This window comes from Rhineura floridana, chromosome 7, assembly GCF_030035675.1.
Source record: "Rhineura floridana isolate rRhiFlo1 chromosome 7, rRhiFlo1.hap2, whole genome shotgun sequence".
Taxonomy (NCBI): domain Eukaryota; kingdom Metazoa; phylum Chordata; class Lepidosauria; order Squamata; family Rhineuridae; genus Rhineura; species Rhineura floridana.
The window spans coordinates 21,532,748-21,547,232 of record NC_084486.1 but is presented as its reverse complement, the minus strand read 5'-3'; the positions used below and the strand labels follow the sequence as shown (position 1 = coordinate 21,547,232).

General features: G+C 43.5%; 1 protein-coding gene across 1 annotated transcript in view; it reads left to right on the top strand.

The window, feature by feature from the left end:
- SNCG (synuclein gamma) overlaps nucleotides 1-14,485 on the top strand; it is a 37,909-nt gene that overhangs the window by 6,815 nt on the left and 16,609 nt on the right. The window contains exons 2-3 of the mRNA XM_061634324.1: nucleotides 10,018-10,059; nucleotides 12,012-12,139. Of these exons, the coding sequence (XP_061490308.1) occupies nucleotides 10,018-10,059; nucleotides 12,012-12,139 (170 nt within the window). The remainder of the gene's footprint in view (nucleotides 1-10,017; nucleotides 10,060-12,011; nucleotides 12,140-14,485) is intronic.

The following is a 14,485-nucleotide window of genomic DNA, read 5'->3' as shown; positions in this document are numbered from 1 at the left end:
TTGGCACCTGAATGCTGATGCCGGACCTATTGCACAGAATAGCCCCGGTTTGTGTGTGTCATTTCTTACATTCCCAGCCACAGTTTCATTTAATGATGCAGACCGTTTACAAAAAAGAAGAGAGAGCATGATTTTCGATAGCCAACTGTGGCACAGATAGGTTGAACTTGTAACCTTATACACCTGAGCTACAGGCAAAGGTTAACCCGCTGTAACAATCCCATTTTGTTTGCTTTTTGTTGGCAACAGCTGTCCTTAGCTGGCAAAGCTTTGTGCTGGCAGGTCAAGTTTCATGCCATGCATAAGGCAAGCATGAAGGCAGAGTTACTGGGTGTGGTCCTTGAAGAACACAGAAAAGGCCAAACAAGCTCGGAATAGCAACACTTCTGGCTTTTGCAAGGTCTTTTAGTTCAGAAACTATTTAGGGATGGAAAGATCTGTCAGTTTTGGTTCTCTCAGTTTCTCGTTTTTCCGATCGTAAATTCAGCCCTCCACGTTTCTGCAGCAATTTGCTTTAAAAACAAATCCTCATGAAAATTCTTCAGTGTTTTAGTGCAAATTTCGCCTAATAAACACATTTGTATGCAGTTTTGACAAAAGTACACATTTTTGTAAGCAATTTCTCCGTGTGTGTATTCCAAGCAATTTTGCTTAATATAATGCATTTTTAATGTTATCTTCACTAATATATTTTTATGCACAATTTCCCCTAATATATGCATTTTTGTAAACATTGTTTTGTTTGAGAACTGCATTGCAAAATTCAGATAAGTGCAAATTTTGAAAGCTGGCTGAATTTCAGTTCTCATACTGTTTCAAAAGGTGCAAATTTGATTGATTTGGCTTAAAATGCAAACTGAATCAAATTTCTCCCCCATCCCTATTTTGAGATTGTTTATTCACCATTACTACTTTCAGTTCATTGGTACGGGATGGTGTCTGTAAGGCTGCCAATGCATTTCTTTGTTTCACTTGCCCCTGTGTCTTTAGCAGCTGCTAGGGTCCCCAACTTTTTTTTTCTGATGAGGTTCTTTTTACCTTTAAACACAAAAGTTGCATGTTCATTTTATTGATTTAAAAAGTATACCCCACTTTTCACCTCAGCTGGGTCACAAAGCAGTTCGTGAAGTTGATAAAGGCACAAGGGAAAAACAGTTAACAACCCCAACAGCAGCCCGATACAGAGATGTTCAGGAGTTAAAGCTTTTCTACCACTTATCTCCATTGAGGTAAATTTTTTAGATGTCAGGTTGCTGTTGAGGGCACAGGAGAAGGGCAAGCAGAAAAAAGGTGGCAATCCTATTTGGTTGAACAGAGAATAGACCCGACTGTTATAATGTTCACCCTCACTCATCATAGGAACATATGAGGTTGCCTTGTACTGAGTCAGACCCAGTAGTCCATCTAGCTTAATACTGTCTCTCCGGGATTTCGGACAGGCGACATTCCCAGCCCTACCTGAAGATGCTGGGGATCGAACTTAGAACCTTCTCCATGCAAAGCAGTTGCTCTGCCACTGAGCTGCAGACCTTCCCCTTGATCCCCTCATCCGTTTGCAATTAATAAGGAATTCTTATTAAGTTTTCTCTGTAGCATAACAGCCCCCTTTTTTCAGTGGCCCAGCAACTGTGGCATGAATTGCAGTCTGACACATGAACATTATTTGGCAGCATTCAGGCATGAAAATTAGTAAAGAGAGGTATGTTCACATGCTTAATGTCACTGTTACCACAGGTTGCCTTTAAAATAAAGTGGCCAGATATTAAAAGCACAGGGACAGGGTCATTTAAACACTTCCAGCAAAGGAAAAGTGTTATGCAAAAGCAGAACTTAGGTTTAAAAATAAACTCTTTTATCATGAGTGGATAAAAGGAGCTTGAAACACTTTAAACAGTAAATTGAGAATAAATATGGTTTAAGACAGGTCAAATAATTAGAACATGGCAGCCAATTGCTGGGTTCACATACCAGATCTCTAACTTCACTTGTGCCATTTGTGCAATGACTCTCCACATATTTTGCAACTCTGTGATTGATACATGTATATTGTTTCAGTACAGTAAAATAATCCCTGGGCCTGAACACTTTAAAAGACTGAACATACTGTTTAACTGGCCATGTCACTAATCAAGCGATGGCAGTGAATTGAGGGTGTGGTGTGTGTCTCTGTGTTAACTTGCAGATGATCTTTGAAACATTCAGAGAGAATCCATGTGTTTAGATTCACAATAGTTTTCAGTCAATCCATCAGACAGGCAAGGGCTTGGTTTGTTTCTTTGCTATTCCTGAGTGTACTTTCCTTTACCTTCCAGGCTTACAAAAAGCACTGGCTGTGGTGAGTGATTCATTTGTCCTTGATGATGGAGCCGGCTTTATCCACACACAACCACTTGCCATTTTTATTATGTCAATTTCTAGCCCATCCTTCGTCAAATTAATGATCCTAAGCCAGGTTACAATATACATGGACACCTCTGCAGCTGCAGTCTATCAACTAATCAGAAAAATGGCCTGGCCAGAGTTTTGGCTTTGGGGTCAATTGGAATCAAGCCAAACGGCAAGGCCGTTCCCCTATCCTCCTCAGCTTTTTTTTTTTTAAACTGTGTATACCTTATGGTTGAGTTCAGCTGTGACTGATGAGGCTGACCAACTTAGTAAGTGGTCTAAGTTAGGAAACCTTACTTCTTGATAAGGCCCCCATCCTCATAAAATGAGAGGTAGCCAACATGGTGCCCTCCAGACGTTGTGGACTGCAACTGACATCATCTCTGACTGTGCTGGCTGGGGCTGATGGGAGTTGGAGTCCATGACATTTGGAAGGCACCATGTTGGCTACCACTGTGGGATTGTGGTGGGAAAATCACACTATGCTTTTGTTAATACAGGCAACCAAGTAAATGTGTGTAGTGGAAAATTTCACTCTGTGGATAGTATAATGCTTTGTAACTTTCTTTTTTAAGTGGTGTTGTATCACCTTCATACATTCTGAAGACCCCTTTCATTCAGTATATGGATAAACACCCAGAGTCCACTCTTCCATCTCCTTCCTCCAGGAAAATCATCCCTCCACATGCACACATATTCACATATATAATATTTTTGTAAGTGTCCACACGTAGCATGACACTGTGAGGTGAGGCGGGCCAGTGATTGTGCTGCTGCTCATGCCAGCCACCCAGTGGTGGAGGCGCCTGCAGCAAACAAGTGAGCAGGTGAGTGGGGTGGCAGTAGAGGTGAGCGAGGCGCAAAGTGGTGGCTGGCCCTGGCCCTTGGTTGGCCATGGGGGGAGGGAGACCTGTGGGAGGAAGGGACAGAGGGGAACCCATGGGGGGAGGAGGAGCACTGGTGACCCCTAGGGAGGAGGGATGGTGGCTGGGGGGAGGGAGCACTGGTGACATATGCAGGGGAGGAAGGGGAGTGCTGGTGACCTATGGGGGGGAGAAGGAGCACTGGCGACCTGTGGGTGACAGAGTAGGAGTACTGATGACCTCTGTGCAAGTAGGGAAGTGGCAGTGCTGGCAACCCATGGGTGGAGGGAGGGGAAGTGCTGGTGACCTCTGTGGGGGAGCACTGGTGGCCTGTCTTCAGGGTAAGGAAGGGGAGCGCTGGTGACCCACGGGGGGCAGGGCAGGGGAGCACTGATGCTCCGTGGCAGCGAGTGCACTGGCAACAGCAGGCAGGATTTGCAAACAAAGTGAGCAGGGGCGGAGGCTCTAGCTCACACAGTATTTTCAAGCTATATTAGCTTCTACCTATCAGATCAATAGATATGTGGAATTTGGGAAATCATAAATGTTGGGCTCCTTTGGGAGGAAGGGTGGGATATAAATGTAATCAATAAATTAATAAATTGAACATTCTTAAAACATACAGATTTGGGGGCCAGATCAAATGAGCTGTTTGAGGCACGTCGCCAGTAGTCTTGCATTTGTTTGTTTTTTTAAAAAAAAACTTGTTAATGCCACATCACATGCTACATTTGAAAGACCCTCCCCCCCCCGCAAGTATCACTGAGGGGCAGCTCTTTGAAAGAAGCAAATCCAACACTCCCTTGTGGTATTTAGATCTAGTTGTACATTTCTGTGGATCCTGGGCCTTGTTCATATGAAATAGATGAAAGGTGACATCATGTTGCTCCCTTACTTTTGACCTGGTCCCATGATTTGCTGCCCAATGCGGCCTTAGTCTGCCTCTTTCAAGTGCAGAGAGTAGCAGACTGAGCTGATTTAGGAGGAATTAACCTTGCAGGCTAAACCACTGGAATGTCAAGTTCAACTCAAGATTGAGCACTACATTACACAAAGAGCCGCTTCCCCCTTCCCCTCTCCTCCCTCTGTTTTGATGTGGTTCTTTTCTCACTGCCTATTGAGAAGGCCCTAGAGAGGCAGCACTAGAGAGGCAGGCGGGCAGGAATATAGGCCTGGCTCTATGGCTATAGTGTCCAGGTTTTCTAAATAAAGGGAACCTTTTCTCCATTATTGTTATTATTTGAGAAACCCCTGCATGTTGCAGTGTGTTCTGAAGGGCATTCTAGGGTGCATGCTCAGTTTGTGCAGGAAACTGAACAGTCCTGCTGGGCCTCGGTATGAAATGAGAGGGTAGCCCAGAACACACCCAGCACAGTCCCCTCCCCTTTCACATTGCAGGGGAAGACAAGGCAACTTTATTTAATATGCAAACTTGTCTGCCACTCCTGAGGATCCCCTGTTGGCTTCCCTAGAACATGACTTAAAAATCACTGTTTATATGCCATAGCCACATTCATAGGTCCTTCTGCATCTCTATGCATGCCACACCTTCTGTTGGCGATTGCGTGTATAGGTCAAACGTGGTTTGAATTCGAGTGCCGTATAGAACAGGAATAAGACAGGCCAGGCAAGTTTCTTGTAAGAGTCTTTACTAGGCAAAGACATTAGACACAGCTCTCTCCATTGACATTTCTTCCCCCACACTGAGTTCCTGCAAGTTTCCCACCTTATCACACTCCCAGCCAGCCACTGACCTTGATAGTCTGGCACTCTGTTCTCACAGCTTAACCCTTCTGCTTCAGGTTTCTCTCTCTCTGCTAAAAACCTTGTCTGTGAGTCTCACAGCCTGCGTCACTGACCAACAGCCCCCACCTGAGACTTACAGACTACAAAACTTCATGTTACAATTATTACATTTCTACAACATTAACTTTTCATTACAATACATTTCAGTACATGTTTTGTTTTCTTACAGTTTACATTTACATTTTCAGTTCAGTTCAGTTTCTTTATTCTTTATTTACACAAGTTTCACAGATTCATGTTTGTTCACTTTTATTTGATGATACATTTATTTCATTCCTCAACACAAAACTTCCACATTAGATCCATTGTTTCTTTATCTATTGGTCCTTCTTTTTCCCATTCTACTGGAAATTCATCTGTTTCATTATTCTGTTGTGTAACATTAAATGTGAATCTCTGAGGAGGTTGACCTTTCGTTTTTCTCTCTGATTTCCTGACATTATCTATTTCCATTTCTTCTTCACTCTCAATTTTACTCGGACCTGCACCACTAGTACTTGGCATTTCTGTATCATGTGTTGTCATGTCTTCACTTCTCAGCCTTTTAACAGTACGTTTGCCACCATGTATTAAATCTGTTAATGCAGTTTTTAATGGAATTTTCTGCCCGAAAGGAACATCTGCAGCTTCCTGTTTGTTTGCACTATCTAGGATAACTGTTTGACTGTCTCTCCAAGGTTTATCTATCACCTTTATGTTTCTGCTTAACACCACTTGTTGTTTCTCAGGCAACCAAACTCTATAATATGAATTCTGAAATCCCAAAATGCGTCCTGCCTGCGCTTTTGACTGTTTTGCAACATGTACCCAGCATTTTGCCCCAAAACGTTCTATGTGTTTCACCCTGGGTTTTCTTCCAGTCAGTTTCTCATAGGGAGACATGCCTATTGTTCTGTGCATAAGGCGGTTCTGAATATAAACAGTGTACAGAATACATTCACCCCAATAAGTGTTATTCATATCAGCATCTGCTAGCATTGCTCTCAATGAATCCTGCAATGACCAGTTCCTCCTCTCTGCCGTTCCGTTGGAGGATGGGCTGAAGGGAGTGGTGAGACTTTGTAATACTCCCTTCTTTTCCAAATATGTTTTAAATGAATTACTGGTAAATTCACCACCTCTATCTGATCTGATATTTTTGATAACAACCCCATGTTGTGTTTCTGTTCTCTGTATGAATGCCTTTAATTTCTCTTCTGCATCACTTTTCTTTTTCAATAAGAACACATGTGTAAATCTGGAGAAATCATCCACAATCACTAAATAAAACCTTGCTCCACCTTTTGAGCACTGAAAAGGTCCAACCAAATCCACATGTATGAGCTGATAGGGTTCAGTAGTCGTGCTTTCACAGCTCTTATTTACTGGAGTTACTGTCATTTTTGTTTTATAGCATACCTCACACTCATCCACATGCTCACAGTGTGTTAACTTCAAATCTTGACTATGCTTTGGGGTGTTTTGTATCTTTTGGAAATGTGCGTGTGCCAGTTTTCTGTGCCATTCATGGATACAATTATCATGTTTATCTTTATTTACTGCTATCCAAGCACACATGTGTTTATCAAGCTTGCACTCAACCATAAACATTTGATTCTGTATTTTCCCTTGCATGCATATTTCACCATCTTTTCTCACAAAACATCTATCCCCTTCAAATGTAACTTTGCAACCTATTTGAGCCAATTTTCTCACTGATAGAATGTTATATTTTAAACCAGAAATCAATAATACATCTGTTAAAATTCCCAAATTACCCATCTTCAGCGTGCCTGTCGCAATCGCGTCCTGAGTCGATCCGTCAGCCAGATAAAGCTTCTCCTGCGTCGGCTTTGAAGTGTAAAATAAACTAGAGTCTGTGATTAGGCAATTAGACGCTCCACTGTCAAGAAGCCATTTAGAGTTAATGAGTTTATTGTCCTTAGTAACAAAGTTCACGCTTGCTCTCTGACTTTCAAAGTCCCTGTTTTTCCTCTTCTTTAAACAATGTCTCTGTATATGCCCACGTGATCCACAAAAATAACATATTTTAGTCTCTTGCTTGCTTCTTTGATTTTGGTGTTGTACAGACACAGTCACAGTCTCTTTTAATTCTGTTTTCTTATTCTCTTGTCTCCTATTCCACTCTTGTTGAAGTTTCTGTTCCACAAAGTCCAAAGTCAGATTCCCATCAGGTTGGGTTTCAAGACTAGAGACCAGCACGTCCCATTTTTGATCCAATGAAGATAACAGGAGATAAACCATCTGCAAGTCATTATGATGCACGCCTCGATGTTGCAGCTCAGCATTTAATCTACGAAATTCAGCCAAATGCTCTTCCATAGTCACATCATCTGTAAAACGCATCTGATACAGCTTCCGTGCTAAACACAGCCTGCTCCCCGCAGTTTGTTGAACATGAGCGGCTTTTAACTTTTCCCACATCTGATTAGCCGTCGGCTCATTACTCACCAGCAACAGTTGTGAATCTGATAGCCCCAGAGTAATAAAAGCCTTCGCTTTCTCGTCTTTCTTCAGCCACACTGCTGAAGGAGCTGCCGGAGGGGTTTTTTCCACGACATCATTCAAATCCTCTTTAATCAGAACTGCTCTCATTCTCCACTTCCAGCTGGAGTAATTTACAGCACTCAGCCTCTCCATCGGCATCCCGGAAGACAGATTTACAGCCATGTTGCCCACTCTTACTTGCCTCTTACTTGCGCTTTGTTTCTCTCTGCAACAACGCCACTTCACCGGCTCTTGAACCCGCTACCACGTCTGATAAGCTGGGCCCATAACCCCTGTTGGCGATTGCGTGTATAGGTCAAACGTGGTTTGAATTCGAGTGCCGTATAGAACAGGAATAAGACAGGCCAGGCAAGTTTCTTGTAAGAGTCTTTACTAGGCAAAGACATTAGACACAGCTCTCTCCATTGACATTTCTTCCCCCACACTGAGTTCCTGCAAGTTTCCCACCTTATCACACTCCCAGCCAGCCACTGACCTTGATAGTCTGGCACTCTGTTCTCACAGCTTAACCCTTCTGCTTCAGGTTTCTCTCTCTCTGCTAAAAACCTTGTCTGTGAGTCTCACAGCCTGCGTCACTGACCAACACCTTCTACTGCCTAAGCCAATCCAGGGCCGACCCTGCTATTGGGCAGAGCAAGGCAGTTGCTTGTCGGCCAAACTATACATTGTGCTTAATGTGCAGCACGCAGCTCCATCTCTGGCTTTTTGGTAGGTCATGCACAATTGCATGTATCCGAATCACAGCATATGGGGAGGAGAGGTTTATCTTTCCCTCCTTGGCTGCAATCAGGACTAAAATCACACTTCCTTCTGCTGCCAATTAGAAGGTTATTTTTCTAACTCTTGTAGATGCGGGGGGAGGATTTAGACCTGATTGTGACTGGGGAAGGAAGAGATTCATTAAACCTCCGCTCATCTGGTGAGGCAATCCTGATAATTACCCCCCACACACACACCCCTGTAATTAATTAAAGAAAAACTGGTTTTGAGCGTCATTTAATTATTAAGTTTTACATTTATATCCCACCTTTCCTCCAAGGAGCTCAAGGTGGTGTACACTACAAATATGGTTTCCCCCCTTCTGATTTTATCCTCCCAACAATCCTGTGAAGTATGTTAGGCTGAGAGACAGCGACTGGCCCAAGGTCATGAAAGGGCAGCAAGTTCTTAGTTATTGAATTTGTCAGTGTTGTAGAGTTTTCTACCGTAGGTACCACATTTTTTTTGTTGGGTTTGGTTATTAAGGCTGGCTATAAGGTCGATCATGAGATAGTGTAAGATTGCTTCCAGGCACCCTGTTTGTTGAGCAGTTACCCTGATTTGTTTGCGCAATGTTTGCAGGGAAGTTACACAGCATCAGCTGTTCACTGAGCATTTGTTCTGTTTGTTTGCAGGGTGGCTATATGTCATGTCAAGCGATTGTTATCCCACACTTGCCAGTGCCTTTTCCTGTCACTTTTCCTACCACAAAAAGTCCTGCTTGGGGTGAGGCGGGTGTGTTGTGCAAGAGTTGTGTTGGGTTTGATTTACATTCACTGATGACTACGTGGGGTACAAGGTCTGTGAGTGAGTGAGTGAGTGAGTGAGTGAGTGAGTGAGTGAGTGAGTGAGTGAGTGAGTGAGTGAGTGAGTGAGAGTGAGTGAGAGAGTGAGAGAGTGAGAGAGAGAGAGATGTCTCCTCCATCTTAGGAGATATGAACAACTTTACATCCCCAACCACAGCTGTCATGGCGAGATAAGGTTTCTGGATGGTTGTAATGGCATATACATCTGACTCTGGTTTTATATATTTTAACCAACTCTTACAAATTGATGTGTTTTAATGATAAATTTATTTTACAATGAATTTCAAATAATAAATGTCCATATTGTTAAAATGAACTTATTTGGATTGTCATATTCTGTTTTGAAATGAATGACGTTAGACTTAACTGTAATGATGTACTGATATGTGTTTTTTGGTCTTGTCCTGTGAGCCACTTTCAGCATGTTTATGTGGAAAAGTGGCATACAAATGGAAATAACAATAATAACAATAATAACAAGAAGAAGAAGAAGAAGAAGAAGAAGAGTGCCGAATCCACTTAAATTCTGGAACCTGAATTTGCTGGTATGCAGCTGAAACCCACAAAATAGCACAGTCTAGAAGTGCCCTAAGTCCTTCTCCTCCTACCCCCAGCCCCAGGAAAGATAATCTAAAAGGCTTTCTTTTGTCTTGTATATTTGCATGTGCTCTTACTGTGCCATATATCTGAACTGCCATACTGTTTTGGATGCAGGAAACTCACATTTCTTTTGTGTGGTGTGACTCATCTGTGCTTTGCTTAAGTATGCCTTTGCTGTAGATACTGTATAATGTGCAGTCATGCTGCTGATGGAAATGGATGGCTTTTGAAAAACCAACAATAACAAGGATCTATGAAAACAAGGTTCATAAGTCTTTTTCTTTTCACAGGGACCAAAACCAAAGAGGGTGTAGTGCACGGTGTCACTTCAGGTAAGAGATCATGAATCCCCATGTCAAGTTAGCAGGTTCCATTTTATGCCTTGGGTTCACTTCCTCGAGTGACATCTTATAAGTCAGGAATAGGAAACCTTTAGCCTGTAGGCCAGTCTTGGCCAGGGGGTCCAATTTGGCCTGCAAGGCCATTTCCCACAGACCACACCCACCTATCAATCAGTTGATTCAGTGGATGACATCGACTGATGGGTGGGGTAGCATGGATTGATCCTACTGGGTTCCTGTTGGCAATGCACTGGCAAAGCAGGCCCCTGCAGAGAGCAGACTGAAGTATCTTCTTATCAGCTGGTGAGCAAAAGGTTCAGTTCTGCCGGGTACTACTTTGCCAGTGCATTGCAGACCCCTCCCCCTCCCCTGTGGGTCAACCTCCACATGTGGGCATGACCACCCACCAATCAGTCACCTGACACCATCATTACATCAGATGATTGATAGGTGGGTGACCCCACCCACCTGTCAAAGTTGGCCCCTGGATAGAGGGAGATAAAGATCTGGGCCCCCCAGATCAAAAATTTCCCCACTCCTGTTATATTTGTGAGGGCATGAAAGTGTGCGTGTGACTTCATTTGTTTCCAAGCGAGAGCTTCAGCCATTTTTCTGAAAACAGGCAGCAACAGCGATCCATCGTGCACATTGGTCAATATGGACAAGAGCTTCACTTTTGCTTCAGAGGCTTTACAATGCAGTTTGTAATATGTGTCTCCGGAAGTTGGTAGGACAATTTGTAGCGCATGCAGCCTTGAATGTGAAGTATCAATGGTAACAGAAATGCTCCAGAGGCCCCAGGAGAATTTAACACACTGAAGGAATAGTGAAGCTTTGCCTTGGCTCCTATTTTGTCTCTCAAAAAGGTTATGGGAAGAAGCCTCCCCACAGCCATACTGGGCACTAGTTTCCAAAGCAGCCGCAGGCTACAATTCCCCTTCCAGCTGCTTTTTTGCCCCAACCGTGAGGTAAGGAGAGAGCTCCTACAGTTTACTCATCCTCAGAGGAATTGGCCCTAGCATTAGGCAGAATGAGGCAACCTTCTCACGTGCCAGGGGGTGGGGAATGGAGGCAAGGTATGGGAGGAGACAGAGCTGTATGTGGCACATCCCCTAAGCTAGGCTGCTGCTGTCTGGTGTGGTGGTGGACACTGCCCTGTTGACAGCGCTGAAGAACGATTCAGCTGCCATTCAGGATGCCTTCTGTCCGTGGTTCTTGTTCTTCATCTCAGGCAGCAACATGTCTTGAGCTCACCCTGATACCCAGCAATACAGTTGCCTTAGCACTTTGGACCAGTAGAGCCAAGCTAATGGCTGCTTGCTGAGGTCTTTTTTGGCTGCTGTAGTGGTGTATTTCTGGTGATAAGGTTGGGCTACAGAAAAAGGCAATGTTAAAAGTGAGAATCAGAAGCTGAACATTTCATCATTGAATAGTGGAGAATAAAGACTAGAGTTTGACCAAACAGAGGTGATAAGCCTACAGGTGGGAGGTCACATGATTGTTACATCCTTTAAATAATATTTATATCTATATCCCTGCACATTGAACACTGGCATGTCAAAGGGGTATGTTCTATCCTAGTCTTCTATGCAACGTCTAGTTTTTCAAGCGCAAGGATTTATATTATATTAGGTGATATCTAGGGTAGAGCCATTAAATCAATGGTTTTAAGCTCATTGATCGCAGTGGTCCTACTCTGAGTATAACTTAGTTATGTATTATATTATGGAGAAGTATTCAATCATGAGAGTCTCCACCTGAAGAGGTACAGCCCAGATGTGGACTTTTTCCTACAGTGAGAACTAGGCCTTGCATTCTTCATAAACTAACCTGTTGCCTCAAGTGAAATATTAGATTGTTTATGGCAACCTGCAGTTATGTCAGCGCCCCCCACGGTTTGCATCATTGCTCATAAGCTCTACTTATTTCTATTTTGTTTTTAGTTGCTGAGAAGACCAAAGAACAGGCCAGCATGGTGGGTGAATCTGTAGTGGCCAGTGTGAACACTGTGGCAAAGCAAACTGTAGAAGGAGCAGAGACCATTGTTACCAGCACTGGAGTTGTAAAAAAGGTAGGTGTGGCCCTCCAATATTGCTGTATGTTTAGGGCAGAACTACACTTAACCTCCAGAAATACATGTTTCCAAAACTTTGTTTGACAGGTAAAGCTAATGCGAGGAGATTTGTAGGGGAAAATAAGCAGGTGAAATGGAGGATTAACTTTTTCCCTGCAACCTCTCCAATCCTCCTTAAAAAAAAGACAAAAAATTACTGAATATATATAGTTCTAAAATTATAAAAGCAGTAAACATTTCTATTTCACAATCTCATGAGCAGACGAAGAAATTAAAATAGATAATGAAGCCTCCTTCTCTCCCTGCATCTATACCCTTTATATATGTTTTGAAAGAGTAGGCTCAAATAATTTGTGGGAAGTTTATACCTTAAAAATCTCTGGAATGTGTGTATTATTTATTTATTAAACTATTTTTATTCTGTTATTCATTAAAAAAATCAAAACGGTTTACAACACATATAAATATACGATAAAACCATATAAAAACATAAAATCAGAAAACATTAACTATTGCAGAAAGATATCTTCTCAATTATATGCATAAGCCTAGTGACATAGAAAAGTTTTCAGCAGGTGTTTTATTTATTTATTTCATTTATTTATTTCATTCCATTTCTATACCGCCCTTAGCCAATGGCTCTCTGGGCGGTTCACAGCAAGGAATAAAATACAATACAGTAAAATAAAAATCAGATAAAATTACTAAAAACATACAACATTGAGCATTTAACAACTTAATATAGAATAACTTAACAATAAACAGTAAACATTAAAATGCCTGAGAGAATAAAAAGGTTTTCACCTGGCGCCGAAAAGATAGAAGAGTAGGCGCCAGGCGCACCTCATCGGGGAAACTGTTCCATAATTCGGGGGCCACCACTGAAAAGGCCCTGGATCTAGTAACGGCCCTCTGAGCTTCCCTATGGGACGGAACTCAGAGGAGGGCCTTAGATGTTGAACGTAGTGAGTGGGTAGGTTCATAGCGGGAGAGGTGTTCCGCAAGGTATTTTGGTCCCGCACCGTGTAAGGCTTTATAAGTCAAAACTAGCACTTTGAATCTAGCCCGGAAACAAATAGGTAGCCAGTGCAAACGCGCCAGAACAGGTGTTATGTGTGCGGACTGTCTGGTCCTTGTCAGCAATCTGGCTGCTGCGTTTTGCACTAGCTGTAGTTTCCGAATTGTCTTCAAAGGCAGCCCCACGTAGAGTGCATTGCAGTAGTCCAATCTCGAGGTTACCAGAGCATGGACGACTGAGGCGAGGTCATCACTATCCAGATAGGGGCGTAGCTGGGCTACCAACTGAAGATGGTAGAACGCATTCCATGCCACCGAGGCCACTTGAGCCTCAAGCGACAGGAATGGATCGAAAAGGACCCCCAAGCTATGAACCTGTTCCTTCAGGGGGAGTGTAACCCCATCCAGAACAGGTTGAACATCCACCACCTGGGTCGAGAAGGCGCCCACCAACAGCATCTCAGTCTTGTCAGGATTGAGCTTCAGTTTGTTAGCTCTCATCCAATCCATTATCGCGGCCAGGCAACGGTTCAGCACGTTAACAGCCTCACCTGACGAAGATGAAAAGGAGAAATAGAGTTGCGTGTCATCAGCATACTGATGACAACGCACTCCAAAACTCCTAATGACCGCTCCCAGCGGCTTCATATAGATGTTAAAGAGCATAGGGGACAGGACCGATCCCTGTGGGACTCCACAATGGAGAGTCCAGGGCATCGAGTAGTGTTCCCCAAGCCCTACCTTCTGGAGACGATCCAGCAAGTAGGAGCGGAGCCACCGCCAAGCGGTACCCCCAACTCCCAATTCCATGAGTCTCTCCAGAAGGATACCATGGTCAATGGTATCAAAAGCAGCTGAGAGGTCAAGTAGAATCAACAGGGTTACACTCCCCCCGTCCCTCTCCCGACATAGGTCATCATACAGGGCGACCAAGGCTGTTTCGGAGCCGAAACCAGGTCTAAAACCGGATTGAAATGGATCAAGATAATCGGTTTCATCCAAGAGTACCTGGAGCTGGTTGGCAACCACACGCTCTAGAACCTTGCCCAAAAATGGGATGTTCGCAACCGGTCTATAGTTGTTCAAATTATCTGGGTCCAAGGAAGGTTTCTTCAGGAGTGGTCTCACCACCGCCTCTTTCAGACAGTAGGGGACCACTCCCTCTCTCAAAGAGGCGTTTATCACTTCCCTGGCCCAGCCGGCAGTTCCAACCCTGGCAGCTTTCACTAGCCAAGAAGGGCAAGGATCCAGTACGGAAGTGGTTGCACGCACCAGTCCAAGTACCTTGTCAACGTCCTCAAGCTGTACCAACTGAAATTCATCCAA